Here is a 15,968-nt window from a genome sequence, read left to right on the forward strand (position 1 = left end):
TTTTTTTTTTTTTTTTTCCTTTTGTGGAGAACGGGGTCTCGCTGTATTACCCAGGCAGGTCTCGAACTCCTGGGCTCAAGCTATCCTCCCGCCTCTGCCTCCCTGAGAGCTGGGATTACAGGCGTGAGCCACCGCGCCCGGCCCTAATTTAGCCTTTTCTTTTTCTTAGGTGAGCAAAATAGGAGGACAGATTGGAGTAGGGCACAGAGGAGTGGTATGCAAAATGGCTAACATCTGGTTGGCCCAGCCTCTAACCAATCAGAATGTCTGCCTGGCCACTGAGTGGAGCCCACAGGCTTCTATTATGCTTGGTCCACTGACATTAACCCTTTGTTTAGTAACTGGATCATGAGGAGACTGGGGGTATTGGGAAGGGGCTGGAGCAGCCAGAGCAGAGGCTGAGAGGCACTGGGTGTGGAAGGAGGCACTGAGGTGGCTTGGCACAAGTTATTTACCAAGCTGTGTGGAAGTACTTCATGACTGTAACCTGGCATCAAGGCCGTCCCAGCCTGAGCCAGCTGAGTGGGAGACCTGAGGCACACCTCCACCCACCACCACAGCCTAGCGCAGCAGCTTGCATTTCAGCAGCACCCCAGCTGGTCTCTCCTCCCTGCTTTCTTGTCCCCTTATCTGTTGTCCAAAGTACTGCCAGAGTGCATGCGTGTGTGCGTGTGCATGCATGTGTACACGTGTGCATGTGTGCATGTGTGTGCATGTGTCTGTGCACGTGTGTGTGCACGTGGGTGTGTATGTGTGTGGGGTTACCTAACTTTTACAGGGCACCTACTCTGCCGCAGGTGTGATAGGTGTTGGATCCAGATAACGAGCACACACCGGGGGAGCACAGATTAAGAGTGAGACACACCATTATAATAGGATGGCATCTCTGCTGGCTCCCCTTCTACCTCTCCGGCAGTTCCTTCTTGCTTTCCTTTGAAGGCTTGTCCTATTCAGTCCTGGCCAAGGAGGCCTTTAAAGCTTGGCCATCCACCTCTTCTGCCTTCTAACTTGTCATTCTCCCCATTCACTCTCATTGCAAACCTCTCCTCTGAGCTCCTCACCCCAATATCCCACCTTCTGCCCCTGCACTCCCAGAACACTCTCTGTGGATCTCCGCACTTTGAACTTGCACACTTAATCATGTGTTTGGTTGTGTCTCCCCTACCCGCCAGAGAGTTCTGTAAAGTTGGGCACTGTATCCTATTCACTGCTGTATCTCAGTACAGGCCCAGGGCCAGCGTGACTTGGTTTAAACGTGGATTCTGCCTGATTATAAGCCCAGTTCTCCAGATCATCACTGTAAGTGGGATCTGACCCCTACTGCCTTTGTATACTCCTTCTTCCTTTTCCCTGCAACACATTCCTGGAAATACTAGAGATATGGGAGAAGCTGTCCCTGAATAGACATTGAATTCACATGCAGGAGTGACAGGGAGGTTAGTTTTCCATAAAGTCAGCATTCTATTTGTCACTCAAGTACTAATCCTAGGTGACCTTCTCTCACCCACATCCTCCCCAGCCTCTGTCCTAGGCATTGCCAGGCCTGCCCAAGCCCTCAAGAGACCTGTCTCTGCCAGTTCCCCATCACAGACCCACTTGGGGTGAGGAAGCAGCAGCCAGAGCCTTTTTCCTGGTACGAGGCTGACCTTTCTTTGCCAATCCCCATCTTCTTCACTCTCAAGCTTCAGGCTTTCTTGACCTGGCCAGAAAGGAACTTCTGGCCCCAAGGAAGCCATTTAGATCTCATTGACTGGGCTTCTGCCCTGCTCAGGACTTGCTGACAATCCTCCCTGGAAAAGGAGACCTGAAGCCCTCGATTCATTTTAACAAGCATTTATTGAGCCCCTTCTGAGTACTGTATTTTGTTCTAGGAACAGAGATTTAAGAATAAGCATAAGCAAAACATGGTGCCTGCCCTTGTTGAGGTCACCTTCAGCAGAGGGTAGACCCTGAAACAACTCTACTGTGCAGTACGACCAGGCCCAAGGACTCCAGAAGGAGCCTGGAAAAAGTGACAGTGAATTCTGCACAGGTGTTGGTATTGGGGTAGACTTCACAGAGCAAGAGCAATTTAAGTTGAGGCTTAAAGGAAATGGAGGATTCAGGCTGGTGAAGAGGGGGGCAGAAAAAGCCCTCCAGGCAGAGGCAATCACTTGAGCAAAGGCATGGGCATAGAATGCCACAGCAAGTTCAAAGAACGACAGTGAGTCCTGGGGTAGGAAGGCCAGGCTTCAGGCAGAGGCAGAGGCAGAGGCAGACCTCTTCTCAGTGCCCTGACCAAGCTCACCTGTGTTTCCTCCCAGGTGCCAACTTCACCCTGCGGGAGCTGGGGCTGGGAGAAGTAACGTCCCCTCACGGGACCCTGTACCGGACAGACATTGGCCTCCCCCACTGCGGCTACTCCATGGGGGCCAGCTCTGATGCCGACATGGAGGCTGACACGGTGCTGTCCCCTGAGCACCCCGTGCGGCTGTGGGGCCGGAGCACACGGTCAGGGCGCAGCTCCTGCCTGTCCAGCCGGGCCAACTCCAACCTCACGCTCACCGACACCGAGCACGAAAACACTGAGACTGGTAAGTGGCTGGTTTGGTCTGTGCCGGGTGCCTGGGTGGTGGAGCTGGGGTTTTATTTACAATATTGATTTCCTGCTCCATTGCCTGGGGCTCTGGTGAAGTTGGTGAAAAATTGCTTTACTCTCAGGGATCAAAAGTCAGAGTCTTTTGCTGAGTCATGTGAAATGCCCACCCATGAGTGACATGCCAGAGACTGGGTCGCTGCTCTTTCCTTCCAGATTAGGGAGGCGCATAAGGCTCTAGGTCATTGCTTATAAGGTGCCTGTGTGCAGGGGAGAGGAAAGGGCATGGGGCAGTGGTAACAGATTCCCCATAGTTTATCTTCTATCAAATCAGCAAGGCCTGGTCCTGCCTGAATCCTGCTCGTTCCATCTCTAGCTCCAGGTGCTCAGCAGTCCTGGGCAACCTCCAGGAACACTGTCCCACATCAGCATCTTATGTTGTTCAGAGGATGACTTCCAAACAAAAAGTGTCATTTGGGGATAATTTAAAACTTGAGGTTTAGGGGAGATGTTGTCAAAGGGTACAGAGTTTCAGTTAGGAGAAATAAGTTTTTGAAATCTATTGCACAGCACGGTGACTATAGTTAATAATAATGCATTATATATTTCAGAGTTGCTAAAAGAGTAGATTTTTAAATATTCTCACCACAAAAAAATAAGTATGTGAGATGAGGAATATGTTAATGAACTTTAGTTAATCGTTCCACAATATATTTATGTATCAAAATATCATATTGTGCCCTATAAATATATATAATTATTATCTGTCTATTAAAAATAAAAAGAAAGTGAAAAGACCAAAAAAAAAACTTTAACAATTAAAACTTGAGGCTTTGCTGCAGCGTCCCCTGATCCCAGGAAGTGGCAGCTGCACACTCCTTGTTCCACTCTCCTCCCTGAGGCTCCTTCTCAAGGCCTGAGAGAGGCTGTGGGAGGAAAAGATGACACCTGGTTCACACGCCTCCTTTTCATCGTGGAGGAAAGGGGGCCCAATTTCAGCGTTTTCCTCTTTCTGCCTTGGGACCTTGCTGGCAGAATTCTGAGGGGCTCTGAGTCTAACGTGGTCCTGCGTGGAGACTAGCTCCCAGGGGGAATCTCCCCTTCTGTGTATTTCATGCCTTACCAGCCCCTGAGCAGCTTTGCTGAGCCAGGTCAGCACCGAGGTGGGTCCTGCTGAGGCCTGGCAGCAAAGGAAAGAGTGGCAGAGCCAACACCTGGAGGGCTGTTTCTGGGAAGCCCAGTGAGGAGGAGGTCCGCTGGTGCTTCCACACCAGAGCCGGCAAAGGGGTAGGGGAGGGCAGTCTGAATTATTGATAGAATAGGAAGCACCTAGCCCAGTGCCCCCTGCTGGCTTCTAGCTTCAAATGTAGATCCTCGTGATTCCTGCCCCGGATTCCCCTGGATCAGGGCAGGGAACAGGTCAGAGATGAGGCTTAGAGGAGTTAGTCTCTGAAGAGGAGGCTCCAACTGAGTGATGTAAAACCAAGATTGATCCCCAGTTTGGGGATGGGTAGGAGACCACGCACGGTCAGGGTCAGGTGGGGAAATGTATCCCCTTAGGGTCCAGAGTCCCATGCAGCAGAGTTCCAAAGGTGCATTCTGCCACCCCTCCCAGAGGACTCACGTGTTCGCCTAGGGAGCCTGCATACTTGTCTACGTGGGAGGGTGGCAATGGCTTGGGTACTGGGTACTGGCTTGGCAGTGTCACTCTCCCTTGGTCCCCAGTCAGCCCTGTGAAGGGGCTAATAACCTCAGTACCAGAGGAGTTTCCCTCTCTCTGGTGGGAAACCACCCACACTCCCTCACCCACCTTCCCAAGGCCATACCCAACCAGCAGCCCTGCCTCTCCCCACCCCCACCACGCACTGAACTTGAACATTAAATTGAAGGGCAGTGCAGGGCCTGGCACAAAGAGAATAGGGTATGTGCCACCACACCACAGCAGGAAGGGAGCCTCAGTTCTGTTACTGGTCTAGGATGTGGCATTGGGTAAATTGCATCCTTTCTTGGGACCTCAGTTTCCTCATCGATAAAATAAATAGTTTAAATGAAATTAGCATTCCTTGATCTGAGAATGTTAGTTCTTAGATGGAGTAGGGGGCTGTTCTGTGGTCAAATAATGTAGGAAACACTGAATCAAACAAACTTAAACCAGTTTCTTTACTCCAGGACTTCTTAGAGTTTTTAAGATGTTAATGTACATGCTAATGGATAAATTACCAAGGGGGTGTGTATGCAGCATTCCCCAAATCGATTTGACCACAGAACTCTTTTATTCTCAGAGCATCTGGTGGGACCAGTATTCTAATAAACAATTTTTGGGTCTAGCTGAGCTAAATGACCTGTAGGCCCTTCTAGATGCAGAATTCTTGGATTCTAAATGCATGCACAAGATGAAGGTATGCGAGAGGAAAATGATAATAATAACAGCATTAATACTTAATAGTTGCGTGGTTGGGCGTGGTGGTTCAACCCTGTAATCCCAGCACTTTCAGAGGCTGGGGTGGATGGATTGCTTGAGGCCAAGAGTCCAAGACCAGTCTGGGCAACATGGCAAAACCCCATCTCTACTAAAAATGCGAAAATTAGCCAGGCATGGTGATGCACACCTGTAATCCCAGCTACTCAGGAGGTTAAGGCAGGAGAATCACTGGAACCCCAGAGGCAGAGGTTGCCGTGAGCCAAGATTGCACCACTGCACTCCAGCCTGGGCAACAGAGCTAGACTCCGTCTAAAAAAAAAAAAAAGTTGCTGCCAATTAACCTGAACCGAAGCATAGTGCTAACTGCTTCAGCTGTATTGTCTCATTTACTCCCCCTACAACCCTTTGAAGAAGGTTTTATTATCCCCATTGTTGCACAAAGTAAGGAAACCGCAGCCCAGAGAAGTTAAGAAACCTGCATAGGACACACAACTAGCAAAATGAGATTGGAACTCAAGCCTATATGACTCTAAAATCTTTACTCTTATAGCCCTAGTTATAGTGAATTTCCTCTGTAGCAAGACACTTGGGTTATTTTTTCTTTTGAAGCCTTCTTGCCATGGTGACAAATGATCATTTTCCATAAAGTCATGACAGAAAGAGGTGCACACTGCCCACATTATTGTATAGTCCCTGAGAGCTGAATTACAGCTGAATTAAGCCTCTGTTGGGTGATAATGACATACTCACTAAGCCTGAAGAGTTTCAGCCTTTGATAATGGGACGGAGAAATGGCTGCCTGCTCCCCTGGCCATGTCGTCATCTCTTTATGATCATACATTTTCACACTGGCCACAGAACTCAAAGCCTCACTGTACTCAGGGTAGACGGGTGGGCAGAGGAGGTAGGCAGATGAGTCTAATGAAGGGCTTCTGTTTCCCACATCCCTTCCAAGCCTGGACTCCCTGAACCTAGATTCCCCATAGGTGCCCAAAGGCTGTCTACTTGCTCCTGGTTGGGAAGTTACGTTAACAGCTTTGTTATGCAGTACTCAGATCTAAATAATGACAGCAATCATGGGAATGACTCCCTTTTATTCACTGATTAGGTTCACGTTCCTCTTACACTATTATCTCCCCAACTTATAGCTGAGGAAACTGAGGCATAGAGAGATTAAAGGCTGTGCACAGGGCCACATATCTAGTTGAGCTGGAGCCAGGCTTTACTACAAAAGTCTTGTTTCCTTTCACCCTCTCTCTCCCTTTTCTTTTACCTTCCCCCTCTCCCATCTTTTGTAGTTCCGCCTGACCTCATCAAACCCCTGGCCCCAGCCAGTGCTCTCCTTTTCTTGTGATGGGAACTCAGATCTCACCATCAGAACAGGGCTCAGTTCCACTGGACCTATCAGTCAACACATCACAGTGTGGTCACTTCTCAGGGTTAGAGCAAAGCCAGCAGCCTCATGCTATGTGCTACCACTGCACGTGTGCAATTGCCTTTAATCCCCCTGGCAACTCAGTGGCATTCCCATTTGCCGAATGGGAAACTTGAGGCTCCAAACCGAGACACAACAGCCAGCGAGTCAGCAAGTTGGCAGAGCTTAGATTTGAAGTCTGGTCTCTTTGATGGCCTGAGCCATCTCTATAGTCTGAGCCCTTTGCCTGCCTCCATTTGAGACTGCAGGCATCCTCAGCTGTCAATTGAGGCCACCAAAAATGTGCAACCAAGTTCTCAGAGATCCTTACCAGATAAATGTGAAATGTGAAGCATAACCCCAGAAACCTCCAGCCACAAGAACATTTACTCTGCCTCCACACCAGGCCTTGCATTAGTCAATAGTAATTGTCAACAGTATTGATAGCGGTGGAGGCTTTTGCTGAGGTCACAGTGATGCTGCATGCAGCTGCCATCAATAATAACTTTTATGGGGTCCATTAAAGACAATTTCTGCCCCTGAAGGTTAATGTCAGCAGCTTTTATGTCACTGCTTAATATCTAAAATAAATACAGAATTGACTGGGTAATGTAAACACAAATCTTCCTACTCAGGGCCTTCAGGCAGAGCCAGCCCTCAGGCCTCTCCTCTCCTGCTGTGAGGGGCCAACAGTCTTGGGGGGCAGTGAGAAGCTGGCATGTCAGGAACACAGCCGGTATGCAATAGATGTTTTTTATAAAGCAGAGGTTGCAATTCGAGCTTCACTCCCAAGCACTGGGTCAAGCTGACACTGTCTTTTGTGAATTCATTCTGTAATTCGTCCCACAGCTATGCTGAGCTTCAGTGTGCAGCATTATTCAAGGATGTGGACTCCAGATGACCAGTGAGGGAGGCAGGGCTACGACCACCTTGCAGCTCTTTAACAGAGGTGCAGCAGGCAGTGTTGCAGAGTGGAGAAAGAATGCTAGTTTCCGAGTCCAATGAGGAGACCTGGCCTCAAGTCCTGGTTGTACCAAGTCCCAGCTCTGAGATCTTGGGCAAGTCATTTCACCTCTTGGAGCCACAGTTTTGTCATTTTAAAAAGAGCATGTCAGTGGTAACCAGGGACTAAGAAGAGGCTGTTGGGGAGTTACTGTTTAATGGGTACACATTTTCAGTTTGGGATAATGAGAAAGTTCAGAGATACATAAAAGTAATGGATGCACAACTGTGTGCCTACACTAATGCCACTGAACTCTAGTCCTCAAAATGATTAAAAAGTTCAACTGTTACGTATTTTTCACATAATACAAAAAATGCAAACACAGCATGCCATCTTCCTTCCTTGAAGTGTTGCTGTGAGCCTGTACTACAGCATTTGTGAAGCGTCTGGTCTGTGTTGGGTCTTAATTCACGGGAGTTGTTAATATTAATTTTTTAAAGAGCTGGATGATGACAATAAAGGAGCAGTTCATTTTGCCCTGAGGGTGCAAAGGCTCATTCCTTCATTCCACTCATGTTATGCATGGGGCTTGAAAGCCTAGTAGGATTTCACTGAGTCTGAGGGATCTGAGAGAGGCATTTCCAATAGAGACAACTGCATGAGCTAATGCTTGGAGGCATGCAGAAGCATTGTGGGTCTGGGGAACAGTAAGAATATGCTCATGATTTAATCCCAGAGGCAAATTAAGAAATCTATTTTGAAAGGAAACAATGAAGCAGAATCACAGTTACCCCGCCCCAAATTATCAAGCAGCCTGGTGTCAAAAGGGAAATTATTGGTTAACCTAATTAGGCAGCCAAATTGCTCATTCAGAGTCAGTAGATTAGGTGAGCATCTCCAAAGCACAGTGAGAAAGGAACTCATTACCAATTAACTCCATTTATCCTCTGCTCTCCTTGGCCCCATACCCATGAGACTTGGTTTTAAAAATATATAAGAATATCTATCGTTATGTCCCAGAGTGGTCAAAGTACTGCAGCAACCCAACCCATTGTACAATGTACAATGGACATCCCAACTTAGGATGGGAAGTTAGATCCCATCCACTAGGGCAGGAATTGGGCCCCACATTTGATTACTCTTCTGCTTTGGAAGCCAGTGCACAGCCCTCTCAGGAATGCAGAGGGGCTCCATGCTTTCAGGGAATTAGAGTGTCCTACCAGACAGAGCTATCCATGTAAACCTTGTGCATGCTGGAAGCCCCCAGGCTCCCAAGAGGATTGAGGAGAGCCTGGTAGAGCCAGAGCCTCTGAGCCTCTCAGAATCTGTGAGCTAGAAAGAACCTTGGAGACAACAAGCCCACCAACTCTTAACCTTCCCTCATTTTCTAACCAAGGACACAGAGATTTGGAGCAGTTAGGTATCTCATTGAAGGGTGTACAGCTAGTGAATGTCAGAGCCAGGGTGTGAATCCTGATCCTGATCCGTCCCACTGCAGTGTCCATTATCCTTCTTTTCTTTCTTTCTTTTTTTTTTTTTTGAGACGGAGTCTCACTCTGTTGCCCAGGCTGGAGTGCAGTGGTGCGATCTCGGCTCACTGCAAGCTCTGCCTCCTGGGTTCACACCATTCTCCTGCCTCAGCCTCCCAAGTAGCTGGGACTACAGGCACCCGCCACCATGCCTGGCTAGTTTTTTGGTATTTTTAGTAGAGACGGGGTTTCACTGTGTTAGCCAGGATAGTCTCGATCTCCTGATCTCGTGATCCGCCCGCCTCAGCCTCCCAAAGTGCTGGGATTACAGGTGTGAGCCACCAAACCTGGCCCATTATCCCTCTTGACCACCATGTTCTACAGTCTTTTTTGTTTTATAGAGACATGTTTATGTTAGCTCAACCAAAAAATATATGAGGTCTAGGAGTTGATTCTAGCTATATCCAGAATATAAACTTCTTTGTCAATATTAGATTCTTCCAGAAAAGAAAGGGAACCCATAACCTATTAGAAGTGATCAGGACCCAGAGATCATACTGGGCCCTCTGAAATTATGACATGCTAGAGAAATGACATTTGAAGTACATGTTTTAGAGGGTTAAGAATAACATCCCATCAGAAGGTATCTGAGAGAGCTTTATGGAAGAAGTGCTGGCCTCTAGGTTTTGAAGGCTGGAAAGGACTGTAACAGGCAAAGAGGGTTAAGAAGGGGCGTTCTTTGTGGGCAAAACCAGTAGAAGGTGTGTCACATGAGGCTAGAACATAAGCGAATGCACCTGGGAATGCTGGGGCAGAGTGTACTGGGAGGTAAGGTTTGCAAGATAGTTGGATTGTCTGTCGTTCCACAACTATTTGTTGAGTACCTACTATGTACCAGGCACTGTTTTAGATACTGGAGTTCCAGCAATGATCAAAGCAGACAAAACTGCCCCCTCTCATGGAGATTACATTCTAGTGGGAAAATTGATGATGAACAAGGTAAAAAATAAATAACATAGAATGTTTCTCTATAATAGTTGTTACAGAAAGGGGGACAGTGAGTCCCAGGGTGTGTCTGGGCAGTGGGGAAGGGAGGTGCAGTTGTAAAATGGTGGCCAGAGAAAGCTTCACAGAGAAGGTGACATTTGAACAAAGCCTTGCGATAGGTGAGAAAGCAGGCTGCGAAGATATCTGGAAGAAAAGCAGTCTTGGCAGAGGGAAGGCAGGTGCTAAGGCCTTGAGGCAGGAGCTTGTGTGTGGCTAGTTTGAAAAGCAGCAAGGAAGCCAGAGTGGCTAGATGGTAGAGGAGGCCAAAGAGGGGAGGGGATAGGGGTCTGTGCAGGCCAGTGCAGGGGAGCCACGGAGGGTTCTTAATGGAGAAGTGATGAGGTCTGACTAATACTTGAACAGGATCATTCTAGAAGCTGTGTTGAGAATAGACTAACAGGCAAAGGCTGAAGTAGGCAGCTATTGCAGTCATATAGGAGAGAGACAACAGGTGCTCAGGTCAGAGTGAGCCATAGGTGAGGAATGGGCAAGGAATGTAGTTCACTGAGGTGCGGCAGTGAGGGTAGTACCTGTACCTGTGGAATTGGATAGAACTTTCTCTTCCCTGCTCCTCCCCATCATCTTGTTAGCATTGAGGATGACTTCAGTACTGTTAAATTCTATGACCAAAATGGCTTGCCAGTACTGTAAGGAAGGGGGGCTCGCCCCTAATCCCTCTCCCAGCCTCACTGCTACCTTGGTCCAGTTCAGGGTCCTTTAGCCACGGCCTGTCCCATGCCACACCCGGTGCTTTCTTGTTCTCAGTCCACGGCTTTGGTGATGAGCCACATCCCTTGCCCACTCCTCCCACCACGCTCCATCCTGCTGCCGATCATCTTGGTTTCTGACCTTGCTGCCTGACTCCCTCACCCAGCCTTGCCTTATCTTCCACATAAGACTCTTGGGAATCATCATTTTTTCATACAATCTCAGTTTCCCTTTAAGCCATAATTTTAGTCCTACCTTCTGCTTGGTTGCCTCAAGCTGCCTTAGTGAAGTTTGACCTGGGGCCTCCTCTGCATAGCACCACATTGGCTGGAATTGCCTGTGATCTGGGAGCCAACACCTGACAGCTACTAGCTTTGTTGTTCTTAGGAGTCCCTTTAAGAAGTCCTGGCCCAGATTAACTGCACCCTATAACCGCTTCCCGCTGGCAAGCTCTGTGACTCTCCCTGGTGGCAGCACATACTAACACAACAGCACCTTGCTTCTGAAAGGGAAAGGGAGGAAAATGAAGACTCAGAGCCATGCTAAATTAAGACAGATTGCATTCCTGAAACTCAGTTAAGACCCGCTGAGTGTGCAGAGAGGTGCAGCAATTGAGAGTTTTGTTTTTAATTTGAGACAACACAACTTTCAATTCCAGTGGAGGCAACGATGTGCATGATGACAAACTTCCTGACGAAAGATATTTCAGAAGCATTTTTCCCTGTCAGTAAGCTCAGCTTTGTCCAAAGAGAGTGGTTTCTGAGGCTGCTTGAACTTCATCTGACCCAGGATGACTTCAGGGAAGAAAGAGAATAACCAACATTGGGAAAGAAGCTTCCGGCCTGTGGGAGCCTTGTTCCAGTGCCAGATGTGTGGAGTCTAGGGATGAATTTGGTTTCAATTTTAGGCTTTGTCACCAGTCCTAGTGTGACTTTGACCTAGTCACTTCTCTCTGAGCATTATCGTAGTTTCCCCATCAGCCAAAAAAGGTCAGTGGAATCTCAGACAGTGAAATAACTTGGAAGGAGGATAGGCTTTGGAGTCAAACTTGGAATCCCAACGCAGCTACTTAGGAATTGGGCGATTTTGTGCAAATTACTAAATCTCACTGAGATGAAGAAATGGAGAAACTCAGTTTCTTCATCTGCAACCTGGGAATGAATGAATGTCTACCTCCTAAGGTTGTAATAAGGATGGAAGGTGATCATGCATGTGAAAGAGCAGGACAGTGTTTTCGAAACTTTGGGTCAACCAGTCACGAAATAAATGTTACAGCTCAGCACCATTTAAAATAATAATAAATAGGCTGGGCTCTGTGGCTCACGCCTGTAATCCCAGCACTTTGGGAGGCTGAGACGGGCAGATCACTTGCAGTCAGGAGTTCAAGACCAGCCTGGCCAGCATGGTAAAACCCCGACTCTACTAAAAATAAAATACAAAAATTAGCTGGGTGTGGTGGTGCATGCCTGTAGTCCCAGCTACTCAGGAAGCTGAGGTGGGAGGATCACTTGAACCTGGGAGGCAGAAGTTGCTGTGAACCAAGATCATGCCACTGCACCCCAGCCTAGACAACAGAGTAAGACTGCATCTCAAAATAAATTAATTAATAATAATAATAATAATAATATAATAAATAGAATAGAGAGAAGCAGAATAAAGTGTAGGGCATATAGTAAGATAAGTATTATTTTATAAAATTTTTATTCCAGTTCCACTTTGGTTTTTTTGTTTGTTTGTTTGTTTGTTTGTTTGTTTTGAGATGGAGTTTCGCTCTTGTTTTCCGGGCTGGACTGCAGTGGTGCAATCTTGGCTGACTGCAACCTCTGCATCCTGGGTTCAAGCAGTCCTCCTGCCTCAGCCTCCCAAGTAGCTGGGATTNATAATAAATAGAATAGAGAGAAGCAGAATAAAGTGTAGGGCATATAGTAAGATAAGTATTATTTTATAAAATTTTATTCCAGTTCCACTTTGGTTTTTTTGTTTGTTTGTTTGTTTGTTTGTTTGTTTTGAGATGGAGTTTCGCTCTTGTTTTCCGGGCTGGACTGCAGTGGTGCAATCTTGGCTGACTGCAACCTCTGCATCCTGGGTTCAAGCAGTCCTCCTGCCTCAGCCTCCCAAGTAGCTGGGATTACAGGTGTCTGCCACCACACCTGGCTAATTTTTTGTTTAGTAGAGACAAGATTTCACCAGATTGGCCAGGCTGGTCTCGAATTCCTGACCTCAGATGATCCACCCACCTCGGCCTCCCAAAGTGCTGGTGTCACAGTCGTGAGCCACTGTGCCTGGCCAGTCAGTTATACACACAATACATGTACTCAACTGTCATGTAAAATATATTTATTATTATAGATTTTAGAAAAACAAACTTAAAAGATGGTAACTGGGGACCAGGCACCCTGACTCATGCCTATAATCTCAGCACGTTGGGAGGCCGAGGTGGGAGGATAACTCGAACTAAAAATAACAACAACAAAAAGTAGCCAAGGATGATTGTGTGCATCTGAAGTCCCACATACTCAGAAGACTGAGATAGGGGCCTGGGTGATCGAGGCTGCAGTGAGCTATGATTGCACCACTGAACTCTAGCCTGGGCAACAGAACAAGACCCTGTCTCAAAAAACAAACAAACAAACAAAAAAAAAAAAGATGGTACCTGGAATATGGCTGGACCTTGTGAATATTAATTCCCTACCTTCAAGGACCCCTTAGCTCAAAATTCCATGATTTTGATGTAATAGTCTTGGTCAAAAACTGTTGGCCTAGTATTTCTAGGGTCCCCTTTCTGAGAATGACTAAATATCTGGGCAGGGGCTCATGATTCAGCTGAAAGAAGATTGACTCCAGGATCAGAGACTTAATCAAGGTCACACAGCTCGTACAATGATAAAGCTGGAATCCCTAATTTGTAGAACCTGTACATCTCTCCTCTCCCCTCTCCCTCTTATGTAAATGGTCATTGGGATGATTGATAAGCCGTAGAGTAGCTATGGGCTGTGAGGACAGCAGGAAAAGCATCCCCAAACAGGGAAAGCTGACTTAGGGAGATACAGGGGCTGGATGAGGCATAAGCTGGGTTCATGGACCCACCTGGATCTCTCCACTGAGCACAAAGGCAACTGGAGAGGAACCCAGAGCAGATAACAATGGGCACAACATGAAACTAGCATGTCAAGAGAAATCTGGGCTTCTGCCAACCCATAGATCCTTACCACAACTTTAATTTCACACTAATCAACCCAGGCAGATGGACAGAGCACTATATGGTAATGGGTTGCTTTCCTTTGACTTCAGTCTGGAAGGGAGCATAGGGAGCAAAGGATGAAGAGGGGCTCCAGGTGTTCATATGGGTTTGATACATGAAGCCCAGGAGGCAGCAATTACCCATACCCCACAAAATACCTCTTTCAGGAAGAGGCCTTAGAGATGTCCAGACCTTCCCGAAACTCTCCCCAAAGTGACAAGCCCGGCTTCCTCTGATGTTGGGAAGCAGCAGTAATGAGGCAAAGAGGCATTGGACTAGCAGTCAGAGAGCGTGGGTCTGTCTCCTGGCTTGTGGGGACTGTTTAGGAAATAGCAAAGATATATTATGGCTAAAGCCTGTGAGATTAAGAAAAGATGAGGACAGAGAGGAGAGCTGGGCTCCATCATGGCAGGGGATGGTTCTGAATTGCTGGCTCAAGGGTTCAGCCTTTGTCCTGAAAGTACAGGTACCGCAGGGAAATTTTAAGTAGGGAGAAGTTAAAGGTGACAGATGCCTTCTCTGATTCAGGTAAGAACAGACATGACATCTGGAGTGATCTTGTTCTTGAGAAGACTGCAATTGCCTTTAGCTTTGAATTACTAACAGCTTAAATAAATAAAGCTGCAGGTCTGGCTGGAACCTACATTCATAATGCATTTGCCCTGGATAACTAACTAACCATGAACTTGTCAAGAACCTCAAGTCCCGCCTCTGCCAAATTTTGACTTTAAGGATCCTTTAGAGGGTGCCCAACTGGTTATCAGATTTTTATAATTACTATCTTCTTGTCTTAATAAACCTGATTTAGTCTGGGTTTCCTAGAAAGCAGAGCTGAGGCAAAGGTTAAAAGCTGATGCTTTATTTAGGAGAAGTAAACTCAAGAACACGAGACAAAGAAAGATGAGAAGCAAAGAGAAGTGATGGGTTACCATGCTGGCCAGTGCCTCACAACAAGCTACAAGGAGACATAGCTGGTCTCTAAGCAGGAATGCTTCCTGAGAAGGCTCTCAGGCAGGCTGTACTTAGCAGTCATGTCTCCAGAGTAGTCTGTGGGAGGAAGGCAAGACAAGCAGTTAATGGGTGCTAGGCAGCAGAATTCAATTGACCAACTGGCCACAGTGGCAGCTGAAGTGCTGCCATTGGCTGAGGCGCCAGCAGATGGCGGCCCCAGGGGACTCTGAAAGGGTGTATAAGCTGTGATGGATGCTGCTGTTAACTGCTTATTCCTCCCTCCCTCCCCCACCTTTCCTTCCCTCCCTCCCTCCCTCGCCACATCCGCCCTGCTCCTTTCTCTATTTCTTTTTACTCATATACTCTACCTGTCAATAATTACAGGAGCAATGCTCACTATTATACAGTTACAGTGAACCAGATAGTGTGCATGTATTACTTCATTTCGTTACCATAATCAGCCTATAAAATAAGGGTTGTTCCCCATTTAAAAGTGGGCAAAGGACATGAACAGACACTTCTCAAAAGAAGACATACATGTGGCCAACAAACATATGAAAGAAAGCTCACCGTCACTGATCATCAGAGAAATGCAAATCAAAACCACAATGAGATATCATCTCTCACCAGTCAGGGTGGCTATTACTAAGAAGTCAAAAAACAACAGATGCTGGCAAGTTTACAGAGAAAAAGAAATGCTTTTACACTGTTGGTGGGAGTGTAAATTAGTTGAACCATTTTGGAAGACAGTGTGGCAACTCCTTAAAGATCTAGAGGCAGAAATACCATTTGCCCCAGCAATCTAATTACTGGGTGTATACCCAAAGGAATATAAATCATTCTATTATAGAGATACATGCACACGTACGTTCATTGCAGCACTATTTACAATAGCAAAAACATGGAATCAACCTAAATGTCCATCAATGTTAGACTGGATAAAGAAAATGTGGTACATATACACCATGGAATATTATGCAGCCATAAAAAGGAATGAGATCATGTCCTTTGTGGGGACATGGATGGAGCCGGAAGCCGTTATTCTCAGCAGACTGCAGAAACGGAAAATCAGACACTGCATGTTCTCACTTATAAGTGGGAGCTGAATGATGCGAACACATGGACACTTTGCCGGGAAGAACACATACTGGGGTCTGTCGGAGGTTGGTGCGATGGGGAGGGAGAGCATCAGAAAGAA

The 15,968-nt window shown here is 46.9% G+C and overlaps 1 protein-coding gene across 1 annotated transcript in view; it reads left to right on the forward strand.

The window, feature by feature from the left end:
- Positions 1-15,968, forward strand: part of TENM4 (teneurin transmembrane protein 4) — a 562,312-nt gene that overhangs the window by 147,481 nt on the left and 398,863 nt on the right. The window contains exon 3 of the mRNA XM_017895920.1: positions 2,304-2,573. Within this exon, the coding sequence (XP_017751409.1) occupies positions 2,304-2,573 (270 nt within the window). The remainder of the gene's footprint in view (positions 1-2,303; positions 2,574-15,968) is intronic.

This window comes from Rhinopithecus bieti, unplaced genomic scaffold (genome assembly GCF_001698545.2).
Source record: "Rhinopithecus bieti isolate Rb0 unplaced genomic scaffold, ASM169854v2 scaffold_26607, whole genome shotgun sequence".
NCBI classification, from domain to species: Eukaryota; Metazoa; Chordata; class Mammalia; order Primates; family Cercopithecidae; genus Rhinopithecus; species Rhinopithecus bieti.